The sequence below is a fragment of the Epinephelus moara genome, chromosome 16, assembly GCF_006386435.1.
Source record: "Epinephelus moara isolate mb chromosome 16, YSFRI_EMoa_1.0, whole genome shotgun sequence".
Taxonomy (NCBI): Eukaryota; Metazoa; Chordata; class Actinopteri; order Perciformes; family Serranidae; genus Epinephelus; species Epinephelus moara.
Window position 1 is genome coordinate 42,344,645 of NC_065521.1, and position 26,031 is coordinate 42,370,675.

At 43.2% G+C, this 26,031-nt stretch overlaps 1 protein-coding gene across 3 annotated transcripts in view; it reads right to left on the reverse strand.

The window, feature by feature from the left end:
- Positions 1-5,655: 5,655 nt before the first annotated feature.
- Positions 5,656-26,031, reverse strand: part of rgs19 (regulator of G protein signaling 19) — a 55,310-nt gene continuing 34,934 nt past the window's right edge. For all 3 annotated transcript variants that reach the window (XM_050065680.1, XM_050065681.1, XM_050065682.1), the window contains 4 exons: positions 18,529-18,701; positions 16,027-16,113; positions 13,567-13,801; positions 5,656-11,175 (listed from right to left, as the gene is read on the reverse strand). In XM_050065680.1, coding sequence (XP_049921637.1) covers positions 10,987-11,175; positions 13,567-13,801; positions 16,027-16,113; positions 18,529-18,701 — 684 coding nt within the window. In that variant the 3' untranslated portion in view covers positions 5,656-10,986. The remainder of the gene's footprint in view (positions 11,176-13,566; positions 13,802-16,026; positions 16,114-18,528; positions 18,702-26,031) is intronic.

Here is a 26,031-nt window from a genome sequence, read left to right on the forward strand (position 1 = left end):
GTCCAACCATGCATAGATCGTACTCATCATGGCGTCCATGTCCTGAGAACCTGTGTAAACCTCCCCCCAAAAAACTGATCAAGAACCAATAAAAGAATTTCCATCCCTCAACAAAGGATCCAATTGCTGAGGTTAGCACAACAAGCTGAGTGGCGAGTTAGTCAGTCGCACTATGATGAGCACTAATGAAGCACCGAAGCTGGAATCCCGCCTGCATGTTCCCCGTCAGCTACAGCAGCAACAGAAAGAGAGCTGTTTGTCATTGATGCTGCTCTGTTCTGTTCCTGAGAGTCTTTGCTGCTGCTCTCTCTGCCTTAGGCTTGCCGTGTAAGTGCATGGAAGGGCAGAGATGTGTTCTCACTCTGCCTCTTGCTTTCCTCATTTGCACGTGGAAGGGCAGAGAGGTGTGCTCTCTCCACCTTATGCTTTCTGCGTAGGCCTAGGAAAGGCAGAGGCCCCAGAACAGAGCCATGCTGCCAAACGTAATACTGCAAATGGAAATAAAGTTTTCTTTGATCAGACAGGATTCCAAACAGAAACTTGTTCAATTGTTCTGATCATTCATTCATTTTGGGGCTTTTTGCCTTTATTTGATAGGACAAATATAGTGTGAAGGGGGGGGGGGGCAGAGACAGGGGAAATGACCTGCAACAAGGGGCCATGGATTGGAACTGGACCTACAGCCGATGCAGCAAGGACACTCAGTACATGGGGCACCTGCTCCACCAGGTGAGTCAGTGGGCGCCCTGGAAGATTAATTTATGATGTGGAATATTCCAGCACCATCACAGACAGTTTAAAGGTTGTATACAGACACATTTAGCTCTTATTAAGAGTCAAACTGTTACAGAAAATATGATCAGTGTTGATGGAAATTCCTCCTCATGACAGAGGCGTGTGTCACCTGTATTCACTCCGAGTTCATTTGACTGAACCAGATTTCCATGTAAAAATAACTGAAGTAAATCACAACTGACCAAAGTGTAAACCCGAGTCGTGACTGTGGTGCTGCGAGCCGCTGACAGAGGTGATGAAAGTGGTGAGAAAGCAGAGCAGAGAAAGCTCCTGTTGTGTTTGTTGTGGAAACACCGCTGAGCTCTTTCCATACATGAGCATGGGAGACAGAGGGAGGGACGGGGGGGACAGAGGGAGGACGGTGGAGAGTCACCAGCTCCTGTTAGGTGTCCTCCTCCTGGATGGAAACCAGACTGAAGTCATGTGGATCAGACAGGACGCAGAGCAGCTGGATCAGATACAGAGGTGGTTACTGAGTGAACCAGCCAACAGGTCACAAACTGATCATGTTGATTCTCTCTTATTTGTGATTTTCACCAAATGTGATTTGCAGCATGAAGAATCACATGTGAAAGACAAAGTGGAGGCAAATTAAAGCAGCCTAGAGTGTATATCAAGATGCACCCTGCGTCTCCGCTTCCACTGTACAAAAATGAAGCTTAAATATCCCACATAAGTGACGTCATTTGGAGCCAGAGTCTGCACAGTAGTGACCTGAGCAGTATCCAGTTCTCACCCATGCACCCATCCAACCAGTCACCAGCAGCACCATTGACTGCGGACACACTGATTGGCACACCCAGCTGTCAATCATGACATCAACCGCTTTTTTTTATAGCATCAAATAACTAATTAAAACCAAACTTGTCAGATAAATGAACTCTTGAACAAACATCAGTGTGATAAGATCTACCTAAAATGACAGAAACCATCTTTGGGAAAAATCCGCTAACATGTAGGGGGTGGGGTTTATGACTTATACTGCAGCCAGCCACCAGGGGGTGATCCAGATGTTTCGGCTTCACTTTTGGGGAGCTGTCATGTCGTATTCATTATGTCATCTTTATTATACAGTGTTTGATCAGAACTGATAAAAAGAATACTTGCTAAGTCTAGAATACAGAAAACAGCTGCTACCAAAAGTAGTCACTGTTGCTAGCTAAGCTATGTCAGCTTAGCGCTAATGTTAAACAGAAACAGAAGTTTCCTGGAAAGAGTGTAATTATTACTTTATATGGGGAAAAAAGACTTAAAGGGATAGTGCACCCAAAAACGAAAATTCAGCCATTATCTAATCACCCATATGCCGAGGGAGGCTCAGGTGAAGTTTTAGAGTCCTCACATCCCTTGTGGAGATCCATGGGGAGAGGAGGTAGCACACCTAATGGCTGACGGCGCCCCAGACTAACGTCCAAGAACACAAAATTGAATCCACAAAATATCTCCATACTGCTCATCCATAGTGATCCAAGTGTGCTGCAGCCGCGACATAAAAAGTTGTTTGGAAAAACGTCATATGAACTCTGTTTTTAGCCTCACTGTAGCCTGTAGCTCTGACTGCTTCTCTGTGCTCCACGCTCACATGCGCACGCTTGCGCGAGACCAGCGAAAGCGTGAGCTTTGCTCACCCGTGTTTACATCACGTGACACGTGCACCGCAGGGGNATCTGGACATCAGTACTGATGAGACTGCTGCTCTTCAGAGATCACCGATCACCCTGAGCGCGCACAAGTGAGCGTGGAGCACAGAGAAGCAGTCAGAGCTACAGGCTACAGTGAGGCTAAAAACAGAGTTCATATGACGTTTTTCCAAACAACTTTTTATGTCGCGGCTGCAGCACTTGGATCACTACGGATGAGCAGTATGGAGATACTTTGTGGATTCAATTTTGTGTTCTTGGACGTTAGTCTGGGGCGCCGTCTGCCATTAGGTGTGCTAGCCGCTCCCCCCGCCGATCTCTGCAAGGGATGTGAGGACTGTAAAACTTCACCAGGGCCTCCATCGGCATATGAGTGAGTAGATAATGGCTGAATTTACATTTTTGGGTGCACTATCCCTTTAAGGTGTTTCAGTAAAAGTTAGTTTGATTATGAGCAGTTGTTGACTGAAATTTCCTGCTCTATTAACCAAAGCAAATATTCCTTTATCATACATTATACATTTGGAACTTTATTTTTCATAAAGCCTGCGTTACTCCGTTATTTTTGGCCAGGTTTTAAAACGGCGTGCAGCATGCAGCATTCCTTCACAAACTGAAGTTCCCTTTCACTAAAACATTTTAGCCCTGAACAATAAAAGATAGTCAAGTCAGATTGAGGTATATGAACAATTCTTACCAGAGCATCTTACTGAAACACGTCTCTCACCATCTCTGAAGTCACTGTCGACCTGCTGGCCTCACCACAGTGCTGTAATGTTACATTAAGCGGTAGCTTCTGTAGATTTTTAGTCCCAGTAACGTTACATCCAGTGACGTGATATCCATTGTTATCCCGGGGAAGCTTCCTATACCGTTCAATGGTTTTATCAAGTTGTAGTCTAACAGTCCCTTGGTTAAACTCCATCCGCTGTCTCTTAGGTGATGTAGCTACGAGCCAATACAGTTAGGAAATGTTTTGGGCTGCAGGGCTGAGTTTCAGTTTCCCAAAACATGATCTAAAAACATGATGAACTGAAAAGTTACTTTTCTCAGTAACGCATTACTTTTTGGTTTAAATAACTGAGTTACTAACTGAGTTACTTTTTAAACTACTAACGGTAACCAGTCACTATTTTTTAGTAACTAGCACAACACTGCGACTAGGCATCATTAAATGGAAGAGGGTCATGTTTCATGATCAAAGCACGGAAGGTAAAGTTTTTTGCAGTTCATTACAAATCCAGTGCCAGGCGATGTTCTATAGCTTAATGAAGGGTTTCCTGAGGAGCGCGGATCTGACATGTCTGAGTCAAAGTGTAAAATACAGTCATTGCTTTTATTTCACACATAATAACCATAAACATTATTTAGTTCTTTACATACTGCTTCCAGGCTGCGCCATGTGAAAATATTAGGAATAGATGACTACTGAATTACTTAGTTTTTGTTGGCACTGCTTGTTCTAATAACTACATTACTCTTAAAGTAGTATTGCTGCACTACTGCACGGACAATCTGACTGCTCGAAAGTCAATTTTGCATTATCGTATGGACAGAGATCATTTGTTAAACAAAGGTCATAAGGACAGAATTTCTTCTTTTTTTCAAATGGAGGGGGAAAAAATCTGCAAGGAGAAGTGAAGTTTATCTGTGGTCATCAAGAGAAAACTAGAGAGAGGAATGCTCGCATCAACAGATAAAGACTTGCCAGTGAGTGTGGGAGTGTGTGTTTGTGTTCGAGTGTGAAGGTATGAGACAGTGTGTGTGTGTGTGTATGCTGCATATATGTTGGTATGCATGTGTCTGTGTCACACACAGAATTACTCCCAAACACAAACATATCAGGTTACAGTGAACTGTGGAAAAAGACCAGACACACACACACACTACACAACTGTCCATGTGTAGTGTGTGTGTGTTGGTTTCCTTTAGGAACTGAGTGTTGGGAGTATCAACACAGAGTCAACAGCAGCAGCTCCATCTGTCTGTGCTCAGTTCATGTTCACCTTCAGTTCAAGAATCAAACTAAAGATCTGAATTAAATTAAACGTGCCGTGTTTCCATCTGACACAGATCCTCATCAGACACCGTCAAACAAGCATCACAGTGCAGGATGAGCTGTATATATAGACTCACACTCCTTCATCACACAGGTGATTGTGATCTGATGATTGAGAGTCAAGTTGGACCAATCAGAGCAGAGCTGGACGACACTGTGTGAGACTCACACACATGACAGAGCCTCTAAAGGAACTAAGGAAGATCAATATTATACAGGGATATATCATTATGAAAATAAACTAATATATGCCTGTACAATATTTATCTTTATGTTTCTAGTTCCTTTTTACTGAGGCGTGCTGTGTGGCCCATGTGGCTGTAAGTCAACTCTGATTGGTCCAGCTGCAGAGCAAATTGACTCAATCATGCAGATCACGATCACCTGTGTGATGACTGGTTGTGTCTGTATACAGGGTTCTTAAAGCTTAAGGGCAGAGCAGATTTAAGACTATTTTAAAGACCTTTTTAATGCCACTATAGACATTTAGGACAAATTCTACAGTAACCAAAATTAGAGGAAGAAATATACGAATCCACATCAATTACTCATTAAATCAGCTGTCATTTCCTGACCTGGAAAAGTTTAATCGTGCTTTTGTATTCCCGCGCCTCGACTACTGACGTCACAAGCCAGAAACTCCCTGTCTACCTGTCAAAACTGAAAACAGAGTGTCTGAAAATCTTCACCCTGGATTGAGCTTTAGGAAATGTCTGTTTTTAGTCACCTGTGTGGACAAAATGCCAAAATAAATAAGCTACATTTTCAAACCTCTGAACGGCCTCTGTTAGATCAAGATGTTGTACAGTTAAAATTGCTGCAAACTTTTAATACAGCACGTTGGTGTTTTGTTTGATTCTTGCTTCTTTTCTACCTATAATATTTAGGGCTGTTTACATTAAGAATTCATGTTATAAAAAACAACAAAAACAAAAAGTCTGAATCTTTTTAAACTCCGAAGTATTGACGTCCATATCAACATCACAAATCAAGTACTGGTTGGGTTATTAAAGTGTTGGTTGGGTTGGCAAAGTAGCACAAAGTAAGTATTAAATTAGTATAAATAGTACGAGACACTCATACTGATGAGAAATAAAGTCAGACTGTTGCGAGGAAAAAGAAAATCAGACACAAACACTGAACAAACAAAGCGGCGTCTCGTTGGATGTTCAAGGGTTTCCGTTTATATATGTACAATTAAAATCACAGTTTTAACAAAATATAAAATAAATAACATTAACAATACTAAGATAAATGCATTCTGAGTGACCAGTCTGGTAAAGACCGAGGCATCTCTTTTTTTAAAATCTGTTGTTTCTGCCTCCTTAGACAACTACAAACATTTGTTTTCCTCAAACTACATTTCCCATGAAGCACTGGGTGTAAGCATCCCATCTCACATAACATCTGTTTTTCTATATAGATTTTTTTTTTATTAGTTGTTTTTCATTAATATATCTATATATATTTTTTTTTTGCACCTGGGATTTCCTCCCACCCCCCTTCCTGAATCGACCAACCACAGTTCAGCCCTGCAGCCTCCTGCAGCCAATCAGGAGCAGGCGTCCGAGTGGGCGACAGACAGTGGTGAGGTCAAAGGTGAGAGGTCACAGAGGCAGAGGTCAGCAGCAGCAGTGCCCAGGTAGGCCACCCTGGTGTGTGTGTGTGTGTGTGTGTGTGTGTGTGTTTATTTGTATTACTATACTATACAGGTTTAAAACTTTCACTCTTTAACTTCTTTGTTTCTTCCTGACCAGTAAAACTTTAAACTAAAATGTTAGCATCTGATTGGCTAACGAACATGTAATCGCTGACTGATATTTTTTAACACTAACTGAAAAATCTAAAGTTTGTCTGTCATTTTGAGAAGCGAGCGATCTACTGTAACTTTACGTAATTCACACTCCTGTCCAGATGGTGGCGTGTAGTCTCACGTACATGACTTTAGCCAGAGAGGTTACCTCTTTGCTTTTTAAGCTAAATTGCTACACTGCAAAATGTCAAAGCCGGAAGTTGAACCAGTTAGCATGAGCTCGCACAGCATCGGCAACTAACATCCAACATCCAACACCGAGCCGTTAAACCTAACAAACACACCGACTCTGACATGGTTCGACTCTTTTGTTAAATCTGTTAATAAATGTTGGGTAGTATTCGCTGTGTGTTGCGGACAGTTAGCCCGGTCACTGTGTGTGAGCTAACGGACATTCACAAACTGTACCAAGTGTGGAGCTCGCACTCCCGCAGCAGTCTCACTGTAAACAGAGCGAGAACAGGGCAAGGACAGGCCGAGGGAATTAATATGCTGCGTGCAGCTTTACAATGAAATACGCTTTTAGATAAGTCATGTTCAGCCACACCTCAAACAGTCGCAATTGATTACTTGTGTTACCAAATCTCTGGAGCCCAAAAATGAGCAAAAACAGGAACTGATGCAATGGAGGATGACGGACAAGCAGGTAATACTGACAACGTACATCAGTCGGCAGCAGATAAAATATGAGTGTAAGTGCTACCAGATTATGACAGTCTTTACGACCCTGTCCTTCAAAATGACGGGCAACGAGAAATACTAACGCAACTCTGGACAGGTGTGTTGCAATGACGAACAACTTGTGCAGACTTTACGCTTAACACAAAAGACTTGATTAAGTCAAGTGTGACTGTAATCTGCATGTTGATGTGAGACGCCGGTACTTTTTTCGTATGCCCACAATGAATTTCTCTTGAGAGACGATAAAGATCAATCTTAATCTTAAGTCATTTTCAGCTTGTGAATCCTCGTGCCTGAAACAATATGGCAAGAATAAAGGTAGCTTAGTGAGGAGGAGCGCCACTGAGGCATTTTCAAATTAAGAAAACAAGATGGCTGCAGCTGGTGTGGAACTTTCTGTTGAAGTATTTTAAAATTCTGAAGGCAAAACAGCCACACTCACTCACAGACATGGTAATGTTTCTCCATCTCAGCTCATCTCTGCACGCTGTTTTCTGTTTGCGTTGCTCAGCGCTACATCACGTGTCATCGCTCTGATTGGTTGCAGGTCAATCCAATTGTGTCCTGAGACATTTTGATCTACGGCTGTTGACAACACCTCTTGGAAACTGTGATGAACTGAGAGGTTCCAGACTAACTCACATTTACGAACTGGTGTTGGTGCCAGGGTAATAAAATTCTGAAATACTACAAAATGAACCTGCGGGGACTTTGGTCGACTCGGTCAGATCTCGCTGAGGGTTTATAGTTTGGAAAGGAAGGAAGGAAACATCCCCTGAAGTATAGTAACACAAATTTTGTAAATGTCTGCATGTGTGTGTTTTTCCAAACTCCAGTGTTTTATTGCACCTGTGTGTGGTGTCTGTGGTGTTGTGTCGGGTGGGGATCAGTACAGTCTCAGAGGAATCCTCCTCTTCTTGCAAAAAATCCAGGAAGGGGAGAGAGTGGGAGAAACCAACAAAACAAAACAAACAAAAAATCAACAAAATTAAAATGTTCCATATAGTTTTCTCTTAAAAAATAGACGTCTTGTCTGTTTGTAAATCAGTAGTCGGAAGGAAGTGACATCCATCCATTTGTCCGTTTGTTTATCACAGGAGTGAAATGATTGATCCAGCAAACAAGAGTGGATAAATAAACAACAAAAATAAGAAACTTTTTTTGCCGTTGGCGAGGGATGGGGGGAGCACCCTGTGTTTTCCAGTTGAAAGAGAGAAAAGGACGAGAGAAAGAGAGGGAGTGAGACAGCATCCATCTTTTTCTTTTGCCTTTCCATCAGTCTCGGAGTAGAGAACCGCAGGATGAAAAACAAGGTGATGAGGTGGGCGGAGGTCAGAGGCATCCACCTTTAATTGGCTCGGAAAGGTGATAGGATGGTCATGAGCAGAGGGAGGGGCGGATTGGTAAGAATCTACTAAGAATCCATGGCACAGGTGAATATTTGTCCCCTTGAAATGCATCAAAATCTCCCATGTAATCATGTGCATCGCCTTATGTCCCAAAGAAATACTGCAACATCGCCTCCTTCTCTGTTCAGGAGTCGCTGAGGTGAAACACAGGAGAAAAGTGATGTGATGAGGGAGGAGGAGGGTTTGAAGGTAGAAAATTAGTTGAAAGAATCAATAGAGGGATAGAAGTGGATGATAAGTGTTGAGCAATTTTAGCGGTCAGGAAGGAAGCCTTAAAATCAAACTGATACCAGTAGTCCGGTCAATCTGACTCGAAAATGGGCCCAACCTAGGAGAAATGGCAATAGGAATGTTTCGTACTTTTTATTGGTTCTAATTGTTCTAAAACCCTCCTGCTTTAGGATTTAGTTACGTAATACGTATTTTTTCCTCTCACCTATATTGCAGATATCAGCTGTAGAGATGTCTGCCTTCTCTCCAATATAATGGAACTAGATGACATTCAGCTTGTGGTGTTCAAAGCGCCAATAAAACACATTTAAATGACTCAACAGAAATGTCTCTTTCCAGAAACTGTGACCCGGCGACTCAAGATAATCCACAGACCTTGTTGTGAGCAATTTCATGAAACCATTTTCTTCACAGCTACACTGAAGAGGACGTCATTAATGTTGACATCTCACACTATCATGAGCACAAGACTCTTGTCTATAAGAAGATGTCATGGATGTATTCAGAAACCTACATACAGCATTGGCCTGTTTATTCCTTTGAAAGTTGCTCCGTGGTGTATGAAGCCGAAAAAGCTGTATTTCGGCGGTACGAAATTACCTGGACAATCGGCGCCCATAGAGCAGAGGCACTGGAGACTTAGGGCCTGTCCCAATACCCCCCCTTAGCCCTACCCCTTGGTCCTACCCCTACATTTGCGCCTTCCCGCAAGGGGTAGTGGTGTCCCAATTCCTTTTTGCGTGTAGGGGTAGGGGGCATAACGAGGGGTAGTGGGTATGAAACTAGCCCTTCGGAGCGAGGGGTTTCAGATGCTGACTTGCCAGCAAGGTGTAGATGTTGCCATGGCTACCACCAAGCAAAAGACGGGAAAAAAAGTTCATACATAGCTAACGTTACGGTCGTCTAGCTAGCTCGCACTATCTGGCATCTGACATCTGTCCTGTTCTGCAAAATTGTCGGATTTTTCACATTACGATAACACGCCAGCTAGAATAACTATGGTGCCTCGTGATGTTAGCTGGTTAGCTAGCTAGCAGAAGTCCCCTGTCGTCTGTCGTTCATCAAACGAAGCATGATGAATACAGCAAACACGATCGGTAGGATGAACTCAACCGGAGACTCCATTGTAAATGCGGGTTGGAAATGTAGATGGCTCGCAGCTTCCTGTTTAAAATAGGTGAACGTAACCGACGTGGTGACGTAGTGAGTGGTGACCCAATTCCTAGGGAATGATTTCAACCCCTACCCCTCGTTGCTTCATTTCGAGGGCCAAGGGGTAGTGGGCAATGGCTAGGGGTAGGGCCAAGGGCTAAGGGGTAGTGGACAAGGGGGGGTATTGGGATTGGGCCTTAGAGCTGCAGAGAACAGCCAGTTTAGCGCTCTGTTAACGTGAATTGGGATAAATTAATTTAATTTTGCGTATCTTTTAAACTTTCAAAATGTTCTGGGGCCGAATGGATTAAATCCTGATAGTGGAATCAGTTATTCTGAGGGGGCTGTGACACTCGAAAAACAAGTATCCACTGATTTACAGACGTCCCTTTCCCAATGTAAGTCTATGGGAAAAGTCTTTTTGGGCCCTTTGGCATCACATAACTGACCCCACAAAAACTGCAGTACCAATGTTTGGCCACTATGGAAATTGGCTTCAGAGCCCAGTGCACTTCCTGGGGCCTGGTAGATGTAGTTGGTGGATGTAGTTTGGTAGAAAGAAAAAAGTTAGATGAAACTGCTGACAACAAGCTCTGTGGATTATCTTGAGTAACCAGGTCATGATTTCTGGATAGAGACATTGATGTTGAGTTTTTCAGAAGTATTTTTGGGGTGTTTTGAGCACCACAAGCTGAGCGCCATCTGGTTCCATTATAATAGAGAGAAGGCAGGTGTTTCAGAGGCTGAAAATATCATATTGTGGAGTTTTCAGGTTTTTATAGGTATAAAATGGTATGTTCAATGTTTTGGATATTATTCAAATGACGCAAACTTCAGGTTTTTGTAGCTATTACCGGACAAATATTTTCAATTATTTGTTAGTTTTTAGTTGTAATTGCCTGAATTTCTCAAGTACAGAAGACAGAAGTCTACTGGAGTGAAGAGACGAGAGGAGGAAACAGCAGAGGAGGGGAGGTCTTGGCAACAGTAGTAAAAGTTGAAGATATGGAGTGGAAAAAACAACACATGAGAAGAAAGTCTTGGCAGTAGTCAGAGAGATTTGTGATTCTGAGAAAGTGAACTGAGGAGGAGTCTGGTAATTTTTGGGTAGTTCTGTACTGGGAGGGAGGAGTGTGCTGGAGAAGTCATGAAATGGTCTGGCATCAATCCTGTGAGCGCAGGACCAGTAGAGGAGGTGATGTGGGACTAGGATTCAGACGAGGTACGTGAGCCGCCGTGCAAGAGCGACTTGTAGATGTTGGAGGAGAGGAATCGTGGGTAGGAGTCCCTGTGCATCAGCGTGTAGATCTGTAGCTGGGCGTCTTCGAACGCGTGAGGCGTCGGGTCCTGCATCTTCCTGTTGATCACCTCTCGAACCCGGGCGTCCAGACTCACCTGGAGGGAAATACAGTTTAGTTAAGTGAAATAAGAAGACGCCATGAGGCTTGGGTCGTGTCACAGTGTTACAATACATCAGGGTATTTAGAGATCCAGACTGTATGATTATTATTGCCATCAAAAATACAGTTCTTTTTTATAGCCGGCCAAATGTTAGCTCTGCAGTTTTGTCAAGAACTAACTTCCATAGGGCCATAAATACAAACAGTTAACAGCACTGGAACACACACACACACACACACACACACACACACAAAATCACTCACAGTGGCCCCACAGTCACTGCTCCAGCAGATATTTATAGTACAACAAGCTTTCTCTTATGTTTTCACTCTGCTCTTATTTAGGAAAGACACACACACACATGCACACACACACACACACACACACACACGAAAAGAGATAGGCATTCTACCAAGGTCAGACACGCAGACAGACAGCCAGGCATACATTTTCTCTGCCAAACTCACACGTCTAGATATCTCTGTATTTTAGTGCGTGTGTGTGTGTGCGTGTGTGTGTCTATAAAAAGCCTCTTTTGCCAGAAGGTGATGGGAGCAGCAATTTATAGCTTCCTGTAAAAACACTGTACACACACACACTAACACACATGCAGACAACAGCACATACAAACACACCAGTGTCTAAACATGCCAACACGCACATGCGTAGACACACGCACACAGTGGTGATGGAGCCTGACAAGCAAAGCCTCCAGCGCTCATACTAAATAAAGCAACCACTGTGAAACACTCTCTCTCACTCACACACACACACACACACACACACACACACACACAGTCAGCCAGTTAAAAATAGCAGTTAAACAGCAGACAATGCTTTGCCCATTTCTCACCAGAAAAACTTGAACACATTCAGTGTGTGTGTGTGTGTGTGCCACTTGGTCAATTAGCAGGGCTTGTATTTCAGGTGGGTATTGGTGTGAACACTGAGCATGTGCATAGTAGCTGACAAATTAAAACCGTGAAATGTGCAACATGCAACAAGAATTAAGTAAAGATAAAGAAGTGGAGACATTTAACAGAGGCTGCAGTGTTATTTACATTCTTTGTAATCTGCCAATTATATTTTAATCATTTCATCCATTCACCCACTTTCAACCACTTTTCTGAAGCCAGGTCGCAGGGGTTCACAGCAACGCTTTCCAGCTACTCCTGGGGGACCCAAAGGTGCTCCCACAGGGGACGAGATATGCATGTTCTGGGTCTGCTCCGGGGCCTCCTACCAGTAGGACATGCCTGGAACACCTCCAGCAGGAGGCACCCAGGAGGATCCTGATCAGATGCCCGAACCACCTCAACTGACCCCTTTCAACCCGAAGGAGCAGCGGCTCTACTCCGAGCTCCCTCCGGATGTCTGAGTTTGTAAAGCTGAGCCCTGACACCCTTCACCCTTTGGCCGCTTGTATCTGCGACCTCATTCCATAGCTCATGACCACCATAGGTGAGGGTTGGGACGTAGAGTAGGTAGGAGGCCCCGGGGCAGACCCAGAACATGGAACACCTTGAGAAGAGAGGCTGGAGAAACAGGCCTCTGGAAAACCTTTGCTCAGCCTGCTGCCCCCACGACCAGGCTTCAGGTAAGCAGTTGAAAATGGACAGATAGATGGAGTATGTAACTGTTAGCTCACTACTTTGATTTAGCTGCCACCCTGCAGTTACTCTGAGGAACCCCTAAAGGCTGCGGACCCCCTGTTGAAGACCCAGACTCTGGTAATACTTATCAGCAGTTATACTCTGGGGACCTTGAATAATAAATACAGTAAATCTGATGTAAATAGTTGCTGATCTCTTACAAAATGCTGGACAGACTGACAAACCAGCTGACAGTAGGACACAGATGAAGCAACAACCACACTGGAAAACAAAATGCATCATCCAGATCTTATGTAAGAAGACATTTTCTAAACACCGTAGTTCCCTAAATTAAATTCATCTTGTTTCTGAGACACAAGAACAGACCTCGAGCAATGTCCGCCTGATGGTTCAACATCCTGAAGTGATTTACAAGCAGTAATCTCTTGGAATTTAAACAATGACACAAGCCTTTAATCCGTGTCCACAGTCTAAAACCTTTAAGGGACTCCCCCCACAAAAATAGAAGAGTAGGAAGCCCCTGTTACTTTATTTAATTGGATTTAATGGGGAAAGGGGTAGTGATCTCTAGACTGTGATGTGGCAGAAATGGGCAGAGCCTAGTTGCTGAATTCAAGGGATTTAAGGGACATTCAAGATTTAGTGCTCAGCTTCCAGAGAGCTCTGTGAGCTGCTTCATGAAATCAAACCAAACCTAAAAGATAAAAACAGTCTTTCAGACATTTTTGTTTGAGACAGAGGTGTAACCGCAGTAAGCCAACAGCTTTCTTACCTCTTTTGGCGACAATATTGAAATGTAATCCTCATAGATGGAGCGCGCTTTCTCCTCAATGGCGGTCTTGTTGATTTCCTGTTTGAGGTCTTCACAGGCCAACCAGAACAGCATGTTCTCCTCGCTGTACTCAGTCCGCAAGAACTCCCGAAAAACATTCCGACCTGCTGGGTTCCTCATCAGCTTGTCGAAGGACTGAGCCCACATCCGCATCTCTTCCGTTGTGGGTTTGGTGCTGAGGACGGAAGAGTGGAGAGATACTTCATTTATTTGTTTGCTTACTCATTAATTGAGTTGATGAACAACGATCATGGTTTTGAAGCTTATACCCTGCACATAGCTCACTGATTAAAAAAAGAATTACTATCTCACTCAGCATTACACTTTCTTTCTGATTACTCCAGTCAATTTTGGAGTGGATCCAAGTTACGGGGCGAATACACCAATTATTTATCACGTTAACAAACATTGCGAGATCGGGCATTTGGCCTTGGCTCCTTGGATCCTGCATTCATGAGTAACCTAAACTAAAAGTAGAAAGCACTCAATAGAGTAAACACCTCTAACCAAGCTGCACTGTCCTCTGAACACTGTATATTGTGTTGAAGTAGTAATAAAGGTCCTCCAACTCTGTACCAAAATACGTAGTGACAGGAAATCAGACGTTTGACTTTTTTTGTACAGAACTTAATGGTCCCCAGAAGGTGAATCCTAACGACTACCGATCTACCACCTCCAGTGGGTCAAGCACCATAACAGGTGCATGTTTAATGCCACCATTGGATATGCCAACATGTTTAACATTGCCAGGGCTCAACAGTAAGGACTGCCAATCGTCACATCAGGCTAGTAAATCTAGCAACACAAAAAAGTAATTGAACACATCGCTTTTTCCGGAGCTGAAGATGGAAGCTGTTAAGGAGTGAGCCATCTCACTTCCTTCTCATCTTTTTTGAGAGTTGCACATATGCAACCATGCACAAAATGACAGTGGGTAAGAACAAAGTTTGAGCTGAAAGTGAGTATTTCAATTATCCTGGAAACAGGAGTTTTGTTGGGTGGTGTCAGAGGATGCCACAAGTTTCAGAGCAATGTGGATAAAACAGGGTCGAAAAACTTAAGGCTTTGTTGTTATTTGATAACAGCTAATAAATGAAACAGTCTTTCTTGGGGCAAGTAAAAATTGACTTCAGACAAATAGATTTCCAGCCAGGCAAGTGAAAAAAAAAAATAGAATTACTGCCCTGCGGTTGTATGCCTTTCCACACCAGTCAAGTTTCTCTTACAGTTTACATCTATGTCTGTGAAAACATGGATGCTTCACAGACACCCCCCCCCAACAGGTCAAGGTGGACACCCAAGATTAGTGTCACCAATTCAGTATCGGACCAAACGCTTCTTCTTCTGTTCTTGAGTTATAACTTTGAGTAATGGCCAGAAAAGTGCTTTATGCAGCATATTATGATGTCACAGTGAAGTTTACCTTTGACCTTTTGGATATCAAATGTCATCACTTCATTATTTTATCCTGTTAGACATTTGTGTGAATTTTTGTTATAATTCGTGTAAGAATTCTGGAGTTGTGGCCAAAAACATGTGAGGTCACACTGACCTTGACCTTTGAGTGCCAAATTCTAATCAGTTTATTCTTCAGTACAAGTGGACGTTGGTACCAAATTTAAAGAAATTCCCTCAAGATGTGACACCACGTTCAGAAAAATGAGACAGGCAAGGTCACAGTGACCTTGACCTTTGGGCACCAAATAAACACCAGTTTATTCCCTGGTACAAGTGGATGTTGGTGCCAAATTTAAAGAAATTCCCTCAAGATGTCCTGGAGATACTGAGTTCAGAAAAAGGAGACAGACATGGTCACAGTGACCTTGACCTTTGACCACAAAAATCTAATCATTTCATCAGTGAGTCAAAGTTGATGTTTGTGCCAAATTTGAAGAAATTCCTTCACCGTGTTCTTGAGATATTGTGTTCACGAGACTGGGACGGACAGATGGACAACCTGAAATCGTAATGCCTCCGGCTATGGCTATTGCAAGTGTGGAGGCATAAAAATATAAATGATGAACCCTGATTACATACAAACTTAATGTCTGTAGGTGGCATGTGCTACACGCTTGGTGCTACATATGAGAAGATAAACATTAAACAAAAACACGTCAACATGCAGATGACGGACTGTACGGACATCAGCATCCTATATATTATCAGCATTCTACACCCATCCAAAAATATTGTTTTCTAGTATAATGAATATTACAGCTTGTAACTGCATGGCTGTCAACTTTTGGTTTTATTTTAAATGAAGAACAGAAAATATAAAAAAAATCCTGACTTTAAAAGCCTGATCATTGTTCTTTGTGCCTCACCTCTGAGAAGTTTATCACAATCTTTTACACATTTTAAACCAACCAAAATGAGTTTGTGTTCCTGCTGCAGACTCACCAAGCTTCACAGTTTGGTATGGTTTCCATCTTGGTGTCCTGTGATATTCTCTTCCTCCTCCTCCGCCTCCGTCTCTCCTCTTCATTCCTGACAGTGAGACTGACATGATGAAAAAGCTCTCAGGCAGGAAACACACACACACACACACACACACACACTAAACCACAGCTGACAGAAGAGTAATTGCTCTCACAACTATAAACATGTACAATCACCTACTACCCCATTTAATGACAACACTAACTGCAGTTATGTTAACAGCAGGGTGAAGCAGCAGCTACAGGTGTCTACACCTTCAGTGTGTGTGTGTGTGTGTGTGTAACAGAGAGACAGAGAGCTATAAATAATGAGTTTCCCTGTGGGAACTATAGAGACCTAATCACTGCACAGCTACTGTCTGACTAATGTCTGGAGACTCGGTGTGTGTAATAGTGAGCAGGTCCACTGAACTCCTGTGTGTCTTATCCTTAGTTATGCTTATGGCACGGAGGGTCACACAGACATGAGCTGACACAAAACAAAGGAAACTGTTGGAGGCAGCGTATAGACACTAACTACAGCATGGTTCTTCACCCAACTGCGTCTGTGTGGTTAGAAATGGCTGAATGTGCACAAACAGGCAAAACCCTCCATAAGGGACACCTGTCACCTGTTCAACTGCTCCTTCACGCAAATAGCTAATCAGCCAATCACGTGGCAGCATCTCAATGTAGTCATGTAGACATGGTGAAGACGAGCTGCTGAAGTTCAAACTGAGCATCAGAATGATGAAGAAAGGTGATTTAAGTGACTTTGAACGTGGCGTGGTTGTTGGTGCCAGACGGGCTGGTCTGAGTATTTACTGGGATTTTCAGCACAACCATCTCTAGGGTTTACAGAGGATGGTCCCAGAAAGAGAAAATATCCAGTGAGCCAAAATGCCTTGTTGATGCCAGAGGTCAGAGGAGAATGGCCAGACTGGTTCAAGATGATAGAAAGGCAACAGGAAGTCAAATAAGCACTGGTTCCAACCAAGGTGTGCAGAAGACCATCTCTGAAGCAACAACACCTTGTCCAACCTTGAAGCAGATGGGCTACAGCAGCAGAAGACCACACCAGGTGCCACTCCTGTCAGCTAACAACAGGAAACTGAGGCTACAATTCACACGGGTTTTCTCACCAAAACTGGACAATAGAAGATTGGAAAAACCACATTCAGATGGAAGCATGGATCCATCCTGCCTTGTATCAACGCTTCAGGCTGCTGCTGGTGGTGTAATGGTGTGGGGGAGATTTTCTTAGTACCAACTGAGCATGGTTTAAACACCACAGCCTACCTGAGTATTGTTGCTGAGCGTGTCCATCCCTTTATGACCACAGTGTACCCATCTTCTGATGGCTACTTCCAGCAGGATAACTCTGAGGAATGTTTCCAGCACCTTGTTGAGTCTATGACACCAAGAATTAAAAAGGGAGTCCAACCTGGTAGTAGCAAGGTGTACCTAATAAAGTGGCCAGTGAGTGTATGTGCCAAGCCACACTGGGATTAAACAACAAATAGCTGTGGAGTTCATATCAGACTGGTGTGCCACAGTATTCCTGGAGACTCTCACTATACTTCAGGGCCATCAGTACAAACACACTCCAAGCTTGTGCATCAGAGGACAACAGTTCCCATGAGTAAATGTCCTCTGGTCATCACAGAATATTCTTCACTGACCTGAATGTAAAGCTAAGACCTGTGCAGCCAGCAAACAAACACCTCCAAACACGAAAGGCTCCTCCAGAGCTGACCTGTACCTACTAAAAAAATATAACTATGAGTCAATACTTTGGTGGCCGGAGGCATACTAAGTGGAAACCACAGGAACTGTGATTGGTCAGCTTGGGCTGCTTGTGCTTCCTCCTGCAAGTCTCTGATGCTGATCGAGATTGTTGCAAGCTGAGACGAGATAACACAACTTCAAGCCTCACTCAGTAACCTGCTCCTGTTGAGTAACATTTGACACTTTTTGTGATCAAGCAAAGTCAGTTCTACTGCAGCCTGTCTGCACCCTGTGACCTCCACTCTGTATCACAGAGAATAGAAACATGATGACTTGTGCTTTAATGAGTGCACAGCAACAGTCTCCTGTTCAGTAGAGAGATGAGAGACGATGTTAAGAACTAAAAACACACGTGTGCAATGGATGCATCTGCAGCAGGACGGCTGTAACACCAAACACAACCATGATCCACCTTTAACAGAAACAGAAACTCAACTTTACTCACACACAGATTACAAGTACTCCTGACACACACTGCTGAAGTTTGACTGAATGGTCAAGTTGTCAAGTCATGAAGTATACTGCACCAGTGATAAGGCAGCTGTGTGTTATGTCTTAAACAGCTGTGTTAACAGGACCACAGTCCTTCCAAAGAGCCGGCCTGCCAGTGTGTGTTTGATTACATAAGAGGCGCACATGTGTGCAAATGTTGGTTTGTGTGTGTGTGTGTGTGTGTGTGTGTGTGTGTGTGTCCTACCATGAGCAGCTGCAGCAGCAGCACCAGCAGAAGCAGCAGGCGTTGGGCCGCTGGGAATTCTGGGTAGTGGTCACGCCCCGCCCCCCTCCTGCCCCGCTCAGTGCTGAGGTCTCGCTGCGACCTCCCCCCATGGCCAGCTCGCCCCCTCGCTCGGCCGGGATCGGACCTGTGTACTGCAGAGACACAGAGAGACAAAGAGACAGATACTGTCATTTACACTGGTGAGAGACGCATTCATGCCCTTTAGTTGCTTGAGTAAACGTACCTACAGTACACTGCAATGTTCATAAATACTCAAAATTCGAAACCCCACTTCAGCCGTCAGTAAAGGTGCTTGTCTATTATCATATATTAAATTGAGTGACTGTTAATACTGACGCATCAGTGCATAAGTGTCCCAGGCAATCCAAGGTGCAACTACTGTATCTTTAACTACTTTTTAAGTAGATCAGTGGTTCCCAAACTCTGGGTCTGACCCCTTCCAAGGGTCACAGGATCAATTTGGAGGGTCATGAGAGGATGGATGGGGTATGAAAGAAAGAAAAGTTTTGCTCCACAAATTTGGGAACGTCTGCTGGAATGTGACATGAGAAAATGTTTTGTTTAGAGTCACAAATTGAAAAGGTTCAGAAACACTGGTTTAACTTTAAATAATGCATTTTATAATTTCATTAAATGTATTTTTATGCAAGATGTATATGTTGAAACATTAGCACAAGACCCCACAAGAGAATCACAAAGAAGCCAGTTAGCTCCTAGCTGCATTTTTGCATTTGCAGAGCTGAGATGGACCCTACCATACTGCAGGTCTGCTAGTAACAGGTCAAACACAAAGAAACAGAGCCACATTCAGCCACATTCAGAGGGAAAACAGAAGAACTTTTAACTTGTTTCTAAAAATTGTCTTCACGTGATCATCTCTGTTTACAGTAATCATTCAAGGTAGCACAGTTAATATGTGTGTGTCAGTGTTTTCAAATGCTATACAGCAGGTTTGCCTTTAGAGATGAGCCACGATTACGAGATCACAATGAAGGATCTGAAGTCACATTATGACAGAATAAACTGTTGTTGGCTGGGTTTTTTTTCTTCATTATAAACCGTCTATTTAATTAACTCCTATGGCGACACTGGTCTCTATCCTGGCAGACAGTCTTTACACACTGATAAGGAAGTTCTGACTCTGTGAGGGGGGGGGGCAGAGAATGGGCAGAGAATGGAAAAGAAAGAGAGGTTTGTCAGTTAAATGAAGAAGCACGGGCACATGTCAGTGACTTGAAGGCTCAGTTATGAGCTCCTCTCTGCAGCGTAACCTGCTCTGAGTTCTCACAAAAAAGGACGAAGCATCATAGAGCTGCTGATTTAGATTAAGATGTTCAAAAAAGAACTGTTCGCAAAAATAATGATTCAGACTTTGACGACATTCTCATCAGCATTTGATTTTTTCTTTCAGTGAGTGAGACGTTGAAGGGGGGAGAAACTGAGACGGAAAAAAAGAAACACCAGAGGGGGCAGGGTTATCTGATGGGAGACCGCGAGAAAAGGAGGAATAAATACAGGGACTAGGAGAGAAAGACAAAGAGCTAAAAGGGGGAGAGATGTTAAACGGTGCCAAGAAAGAGATCACAGAGTAAAAGAGGAAGAGGCAAACAAGAGATTTACAAATTTAGAGAGGGCATGGAAGAAGAGAGACAGAGCCAGAGAGAGAGACACCATGCAGAATAGAGGAAGTGAAAGAGAGCGACTATGGAGACAGAGGGGGCAATGTGATGCATCATGTGATTGAGCTGTGATCACACACACAAATACACACAAAGAAGATCACACAAACATAAACACAGGTTTCTCAACTTTGGGTTCTGGACTACAGTCCCTGAGCTCCTGGATCTACTGACATGCAGACGATGCTGCAGGAGTTGCATCGACATTTAAAGGTTCAAACATCCAGCATATATTCTATTTAAAGCTCCCTCCATCCGCCAGAGAACATAACGGCACTCCGAGCTCAGAGTCAGTTTGTAATCTCAGGACGTCTGGCCCAGAAAGGGTTAAGAATCACAGCCACGGGGCAAATGTACACACACTGTACATTCGAACACAGTAACACATGTATGAGCACATCGTGTACATCATGTACTCGCAGACATATGCACAAAAGGACAGCAAATATACACACATACATAATGAAAAAGCACACAGAGACATCCATATGCACACATAAAGGTGCATTCATATGTACAAAGAAAAGTACGCAAATACACACACATACAGACAGACTCAGTGTGTGTGTGTGTGTGTGTGTGTGTGTGTGTGTGTGTGTGTGCAGATAATTCCATGTCGATGCTATCATCATTAGATTGGGTGCGTTTGTTATTTTTCCATTTCTCTAAAATGGTGAAACTACAGCTCAGCTAACATTAGCCTCCAGCTGTCGACTCGTCTGTGTGTCTGTCTGCCAGCTCAGGGACAGAAGTGGGCTGCTGACCTGTGTGTGTGTGTGTGTGTGTGTGTGTTTGATGCCAACACTCCAGAGAGCGGGTGAATGTGGCAGAATGGTTGGTGATGTTGGTCACACTGTAGATTAGTGAATGAAAGAAGTAACCACGACAAAAAAATCTATTTAGTGCAGACTGATGAAGACACTGTCATTTGAATTATAAAACAATTTTACTATTTATTTTATTTACTACATGGTCTTCCACAGTTTGAGGTTTGACTAGAGCTCAATTACATCATCTCCCTGTGCCCTCTTCTTCTGCAGTGGTTTCATGGCAGCAGACTGGAGAATTAGCTCACCAACTGTTGATCTCGATGTGATCAGCTCCTAATATCTGCACACTGGTAATGGATGGAAACTAGGAATGTTAACAATTAGCCATTAATCGGTTAACTGCAGAGAATATTTTTGACCAGTTAGGCTTGTTGGTCAGAAGGTCTATTTTTGCTACTCTTCAGTTTGCCACACTGCGCACCAACCTGGTCTGGTGGGAGATAGCTAGCTGATAGCACCCCTCATTTGGCAATTACCGCTAGTAACACCATCCTAACCAAAAAGCGTTGTTATGGGAACAGTAGCCATGTTTCCATCAGCCTGTTTAGATGCGCATCTAGAAGTATCGCATCGGAAAATTATGATGGAAACACCAAAATTCGAATTAAAATCCCCTGATTCGCACAAACTAAAATACGCTAGCTTTAGCCGGGTTTTGGTTGATTTGAAAAAATGTTGATTCGCAAAACGGGGGATGGAAACATTTATGTTTGAATTAAGTCTGACGTAGCGCACCTCTCTCCATGGCAGGGCTGTACAGTGCGACAGTTTTCGTCGCATTTGCGAATAAAAATCATTCTGTGCGAAGAGAAATATGTTTCAACTCGCATATGTGCGAGTCAGTTGCGCTGGAATCATGTCTAAAAAAAAGTGGGAAATGTCTCTTGACCTATACAAGTACCCGTCCGTTGTTGGGAAACTGCTTCATGGGAGTTGTAGTTCTAAGTGTATACTGTCCATCTCAATTCAACTACTAAAGAACTACATTTCCTGGTAAACGACCCCGCCTTCGCTGAACTTTACCGGGAAACCGCGACAAACAATTTCTTCTACAGTCTGTTACAAACTACGCCAGCTAACAACAACATTAATGAAGGAGCATCAAAATGAAAAGGTACTTTTCGGTAGTTACCGTAACCTCAACCAGCCACAATGACAACAACCAAGAAAAAAGACGTCGTTTGGAGGAGTCATCTGTCGCTACAGCATGTAACGTTAACGTTACGGAGTCTGAACCTTCAACACTCATCTCTTCGTCATCAGACGGGGCAGTCTCCTCGGATAACCTTACAAAAACTTATCGATTCAACCCGCAGTGGTTAAAAGACTTTCCTTGGCTTGTTTACGATCAGGCCAAAAAAGCAATGTTTTGTAAATACTGTATGGAGGCAGGCGAAACGATGGCAGGGAGGACGCCCTACATTACAGGGAATACCATATTTAAACGGGATAACGTTTCAAAACATAGCACCACAAAACGACACATTACCTGCAGAGATGCACACCTCGCCTCAAGTCAGCCGGACCGCATAAATAAGTAAAGATGAACATTGCCTACTGTGTTGCAAAAGAGGAGCTGCCCTTCACCAAATTTGGCCCATTAATAATGCTCCACAAGAAGAACGGTATAAATGTCAGTGCAACATATGACAATCATGTGCACTGTGCTGAAATGATAGAGCAAATAGCGGACGAAATGAAATGTGAACTTGCTACTAAAGTGTACACACGCATTATCTGTCCATTATGATTGATGGAGACACAGACGTTTCTACAAAAGAATGCGGTGGTGTATGTTTGGCTCATTGAGGACGGGAAACCAGTGAATAAACTTGTCGGACAGCAAGAAGTACAGCACGCTCATGCTAAGGTTAGTAAATGTCAGTATTATATTTACATATTGTTACCTGACATGCCCCTTGCTGATACTCCCTTTTGTCACGTATATTGTTTTCCTGGAGGCTGGGTCTCAAGTTTAAGAACACGATCTCATTCAGATCAGCATGGACTGATGTGCATTGGAAACATTCAACACTGTTAATGTTTAAATTTTAAAGAACCTGATTAATTGCTGTTCGACAATATGTAAATGAAATTCTGATCAATATCCAATGAATTTCACAATAAACATGTTTACTAATTGTCCACTCGGGTGTGCTACTAAATTTTTCTTTGTGCTACTAAAATTTTTAACTTGCTAGCACCAGTGCTACCACTTAAAAAAGTAAGCGTAAAGCCCTGCTCCATGGTGATATCCACACTCCGGGTCGGGAAGGCGGTAATGCATTTACAAGCTGGTTGCCAACCGCCAGAAAACATAGAAGAAGAAGAATGCGAGACTTGTTTTGTTTCCGGTTCTGCGGAAAACTCGCGCGAGTTCGTAGTTTTCACCAAAGTCCGTACATTTAATGGAAACACACAGGATTCGTATTTCTTTTAATGCGCATTTCCCAATGATTCAAATCACTTTTGGATGGAAACATAGCTACTGTGCCCACCCTCCAGTCTCACCCCAAGGTTGCCCTGGTGAGTAAGCAGCTCAATTTGGAGCCGCATATGTTACCACTGTTAGCTCTGTTAGCAGTGTCGGCACGGTGGTGCTAACATAGTTAACAATGCTAAAGGGGTTTGGCTGCTCAAAATTAGGTAGCTTACTTATCGGAGTCAGAGGGTGGTACCATGTTTCCACAGCAACACTGTTCTGGTTACCAGTGGTAATGAATGAGCACGCTAGCTAGCTCCCACGCAACCCCGGTAGTGTACAGCGCAGAGCGACCAATGCTAACGTTAGCTAACTGGAGTGGACCAGGTGGGCACTGTGTTTTCGCATGTTAACACGCAAGCCCTCTGTCTGTCAGCAAAGCCAACAGAAAAAATAAGTATTTGATAAACCTAAAGTCAATATCACGGTATTATTTTGGGGGGATGCGGTGACGGTATGATATCTTCTCTCTCTCTTTTTTTTTTTTTTTTACACCTTAAATAAAACTATTTAAAAAGCCATACAAGTCTAGGATGGAAACTATTTATCGTCAGAAGTAAAATGGTTGCTAATCCATCTATTATTGTGTATAGAACGTTATATAGTATGTAAATGTCAGAGGGAAGAGGGAGGGCAGGCGGCTCCCGGGCCCCCTTCTCCCGCGGGCATGGGTTTGGGGCGTAGCGGGGGAGGTGCGTGAGGCAGGCAGGCAGGGCCCCGTTCTGCCGCCGTAGCCGGAGTACTGCAGTATGATGGTAACCACAAAAGCAGTACCGCGGCTCATGTTTACTGCGGTAAGTTACCGTCACTGCAAATACTGCCCAGCCCTAATTTACATCACAAAACATTAACATGTCACCACCTCTTAGCAGATAGCACTTTAAAACGGGCACTAAAGCTCAGAGTCAGTAGAGAGCAAACGAAATGCAAAAGTCTCTTCTGTTTCACATCATTTTGTAGGGATGCGCCATATTGGATTTTGTTTCTGATATCCCATATGCTGATATGTAACTCATTTGACTGATAACCGATACCATGACGATATATCCACTTTTTCCCCACCTAATTTTAGAGATCATCAAGTCTCTTCTGGATTGGAATTAACATCATATTATGTATGCATACTCTTATCATGATGGCCCACCAGCAGATGGAGACATGAAATACAATACTTTGTTTTGTGCAAGTTAAGAAAAAGCATGTTGGCCGATTCAGATATTTCATTTTAAAGCCAATATCAGCCGATACTAATGACATGCCGATATCATTGTGCATCTCTATCATTTTACCTTTTTTTTTTGTTCCTAAAAATTAACCAGTTAGTTAAAGGTTAATGGTTGTTGGGCTATCAAAAGCAAATTAACCAAAATTGCCATTCCTAATGTAAACGCACATTTGATTCAAATTTTCTTCTCTTGAAACTTAGTTTTAAAAATACCTCAATTATATCCTCAAACTTAGGTGTGCCTAATATGGACAGACGAACCAAGTGATCATGTTTTAGCTTTTCCTAAGACTGTAAGCCTTTATGATGAATCCATGGACGTAACATCAAAGCTGGATACTCTGCTTCATACACGAATTTCCTCACTCAGTACATAGATAGATGTGATGAGTGAACATAGACAGTACATAGATTTTCTATGCTTTGGAAATGTTTTGCACCAAAGCTTTGTGGTCTGTGGGGGAAACACTTCTGGTCTCCAGTACTGTGGTTGGCCACTGGGACAAACTGGCAGGCTGACACACCACGTTGTATCCGGCTCTCTTGTTACAAAACCCTCTGAGACACACCTGCTGGTGGATCAGAGGCTAACTCAGAAAAGTGGGCGGGGCTTGAGGTCTGTATGGTGACCATAATACTGCCTGAAGAAAAGAAACTTTACTGCAAAATCTGACGTTTTTCTCTGTTAATGTGTGTTGGAGCAGGCAGCCTGTGATGCTGCTGGCAGGTGTACAGTGTGTGTGTGTGTGTGTGTGTGTGTGTGTGTGTGAGAGAGTACTCGCTGCTGAACAACCACACACCCTCAGAAACACACACCCATCCACCCACCCACTGCACCGATGCCACATTTTACCTGCACCATCAGGACAAAGACAGGAACACTCCTTTCTTCTCTTTTATCACCCGTCAGATCTTTTATAGCACAGAGCTATCACACTTCTGCCTCTGTGTGTGTGTGTGTGTGTGTGTGTGTGTGTGTGTGTGTGTGTGTGTGTGTGTGAAAGAGAGCAAGTCAGTACGAAAAGTGTGCAAAAATTCATGTTCTCTGGAGGTAATGACTGAAAATGAGAGGGTTCATTACAAGTTTAGAGAGAAGGACAGACATAGGAAAGAAAGAAAGAAAGAAAGAAAGAAAGAAAGAAAGAGTCCACACAGAAAAGACATGAAGAGAGAGAAGCTAATGTACACAGTTCTGAGCAGATGTCTCACTTCCTCTTGTTCCACGTGAATTTCAGTGTGTGTGTG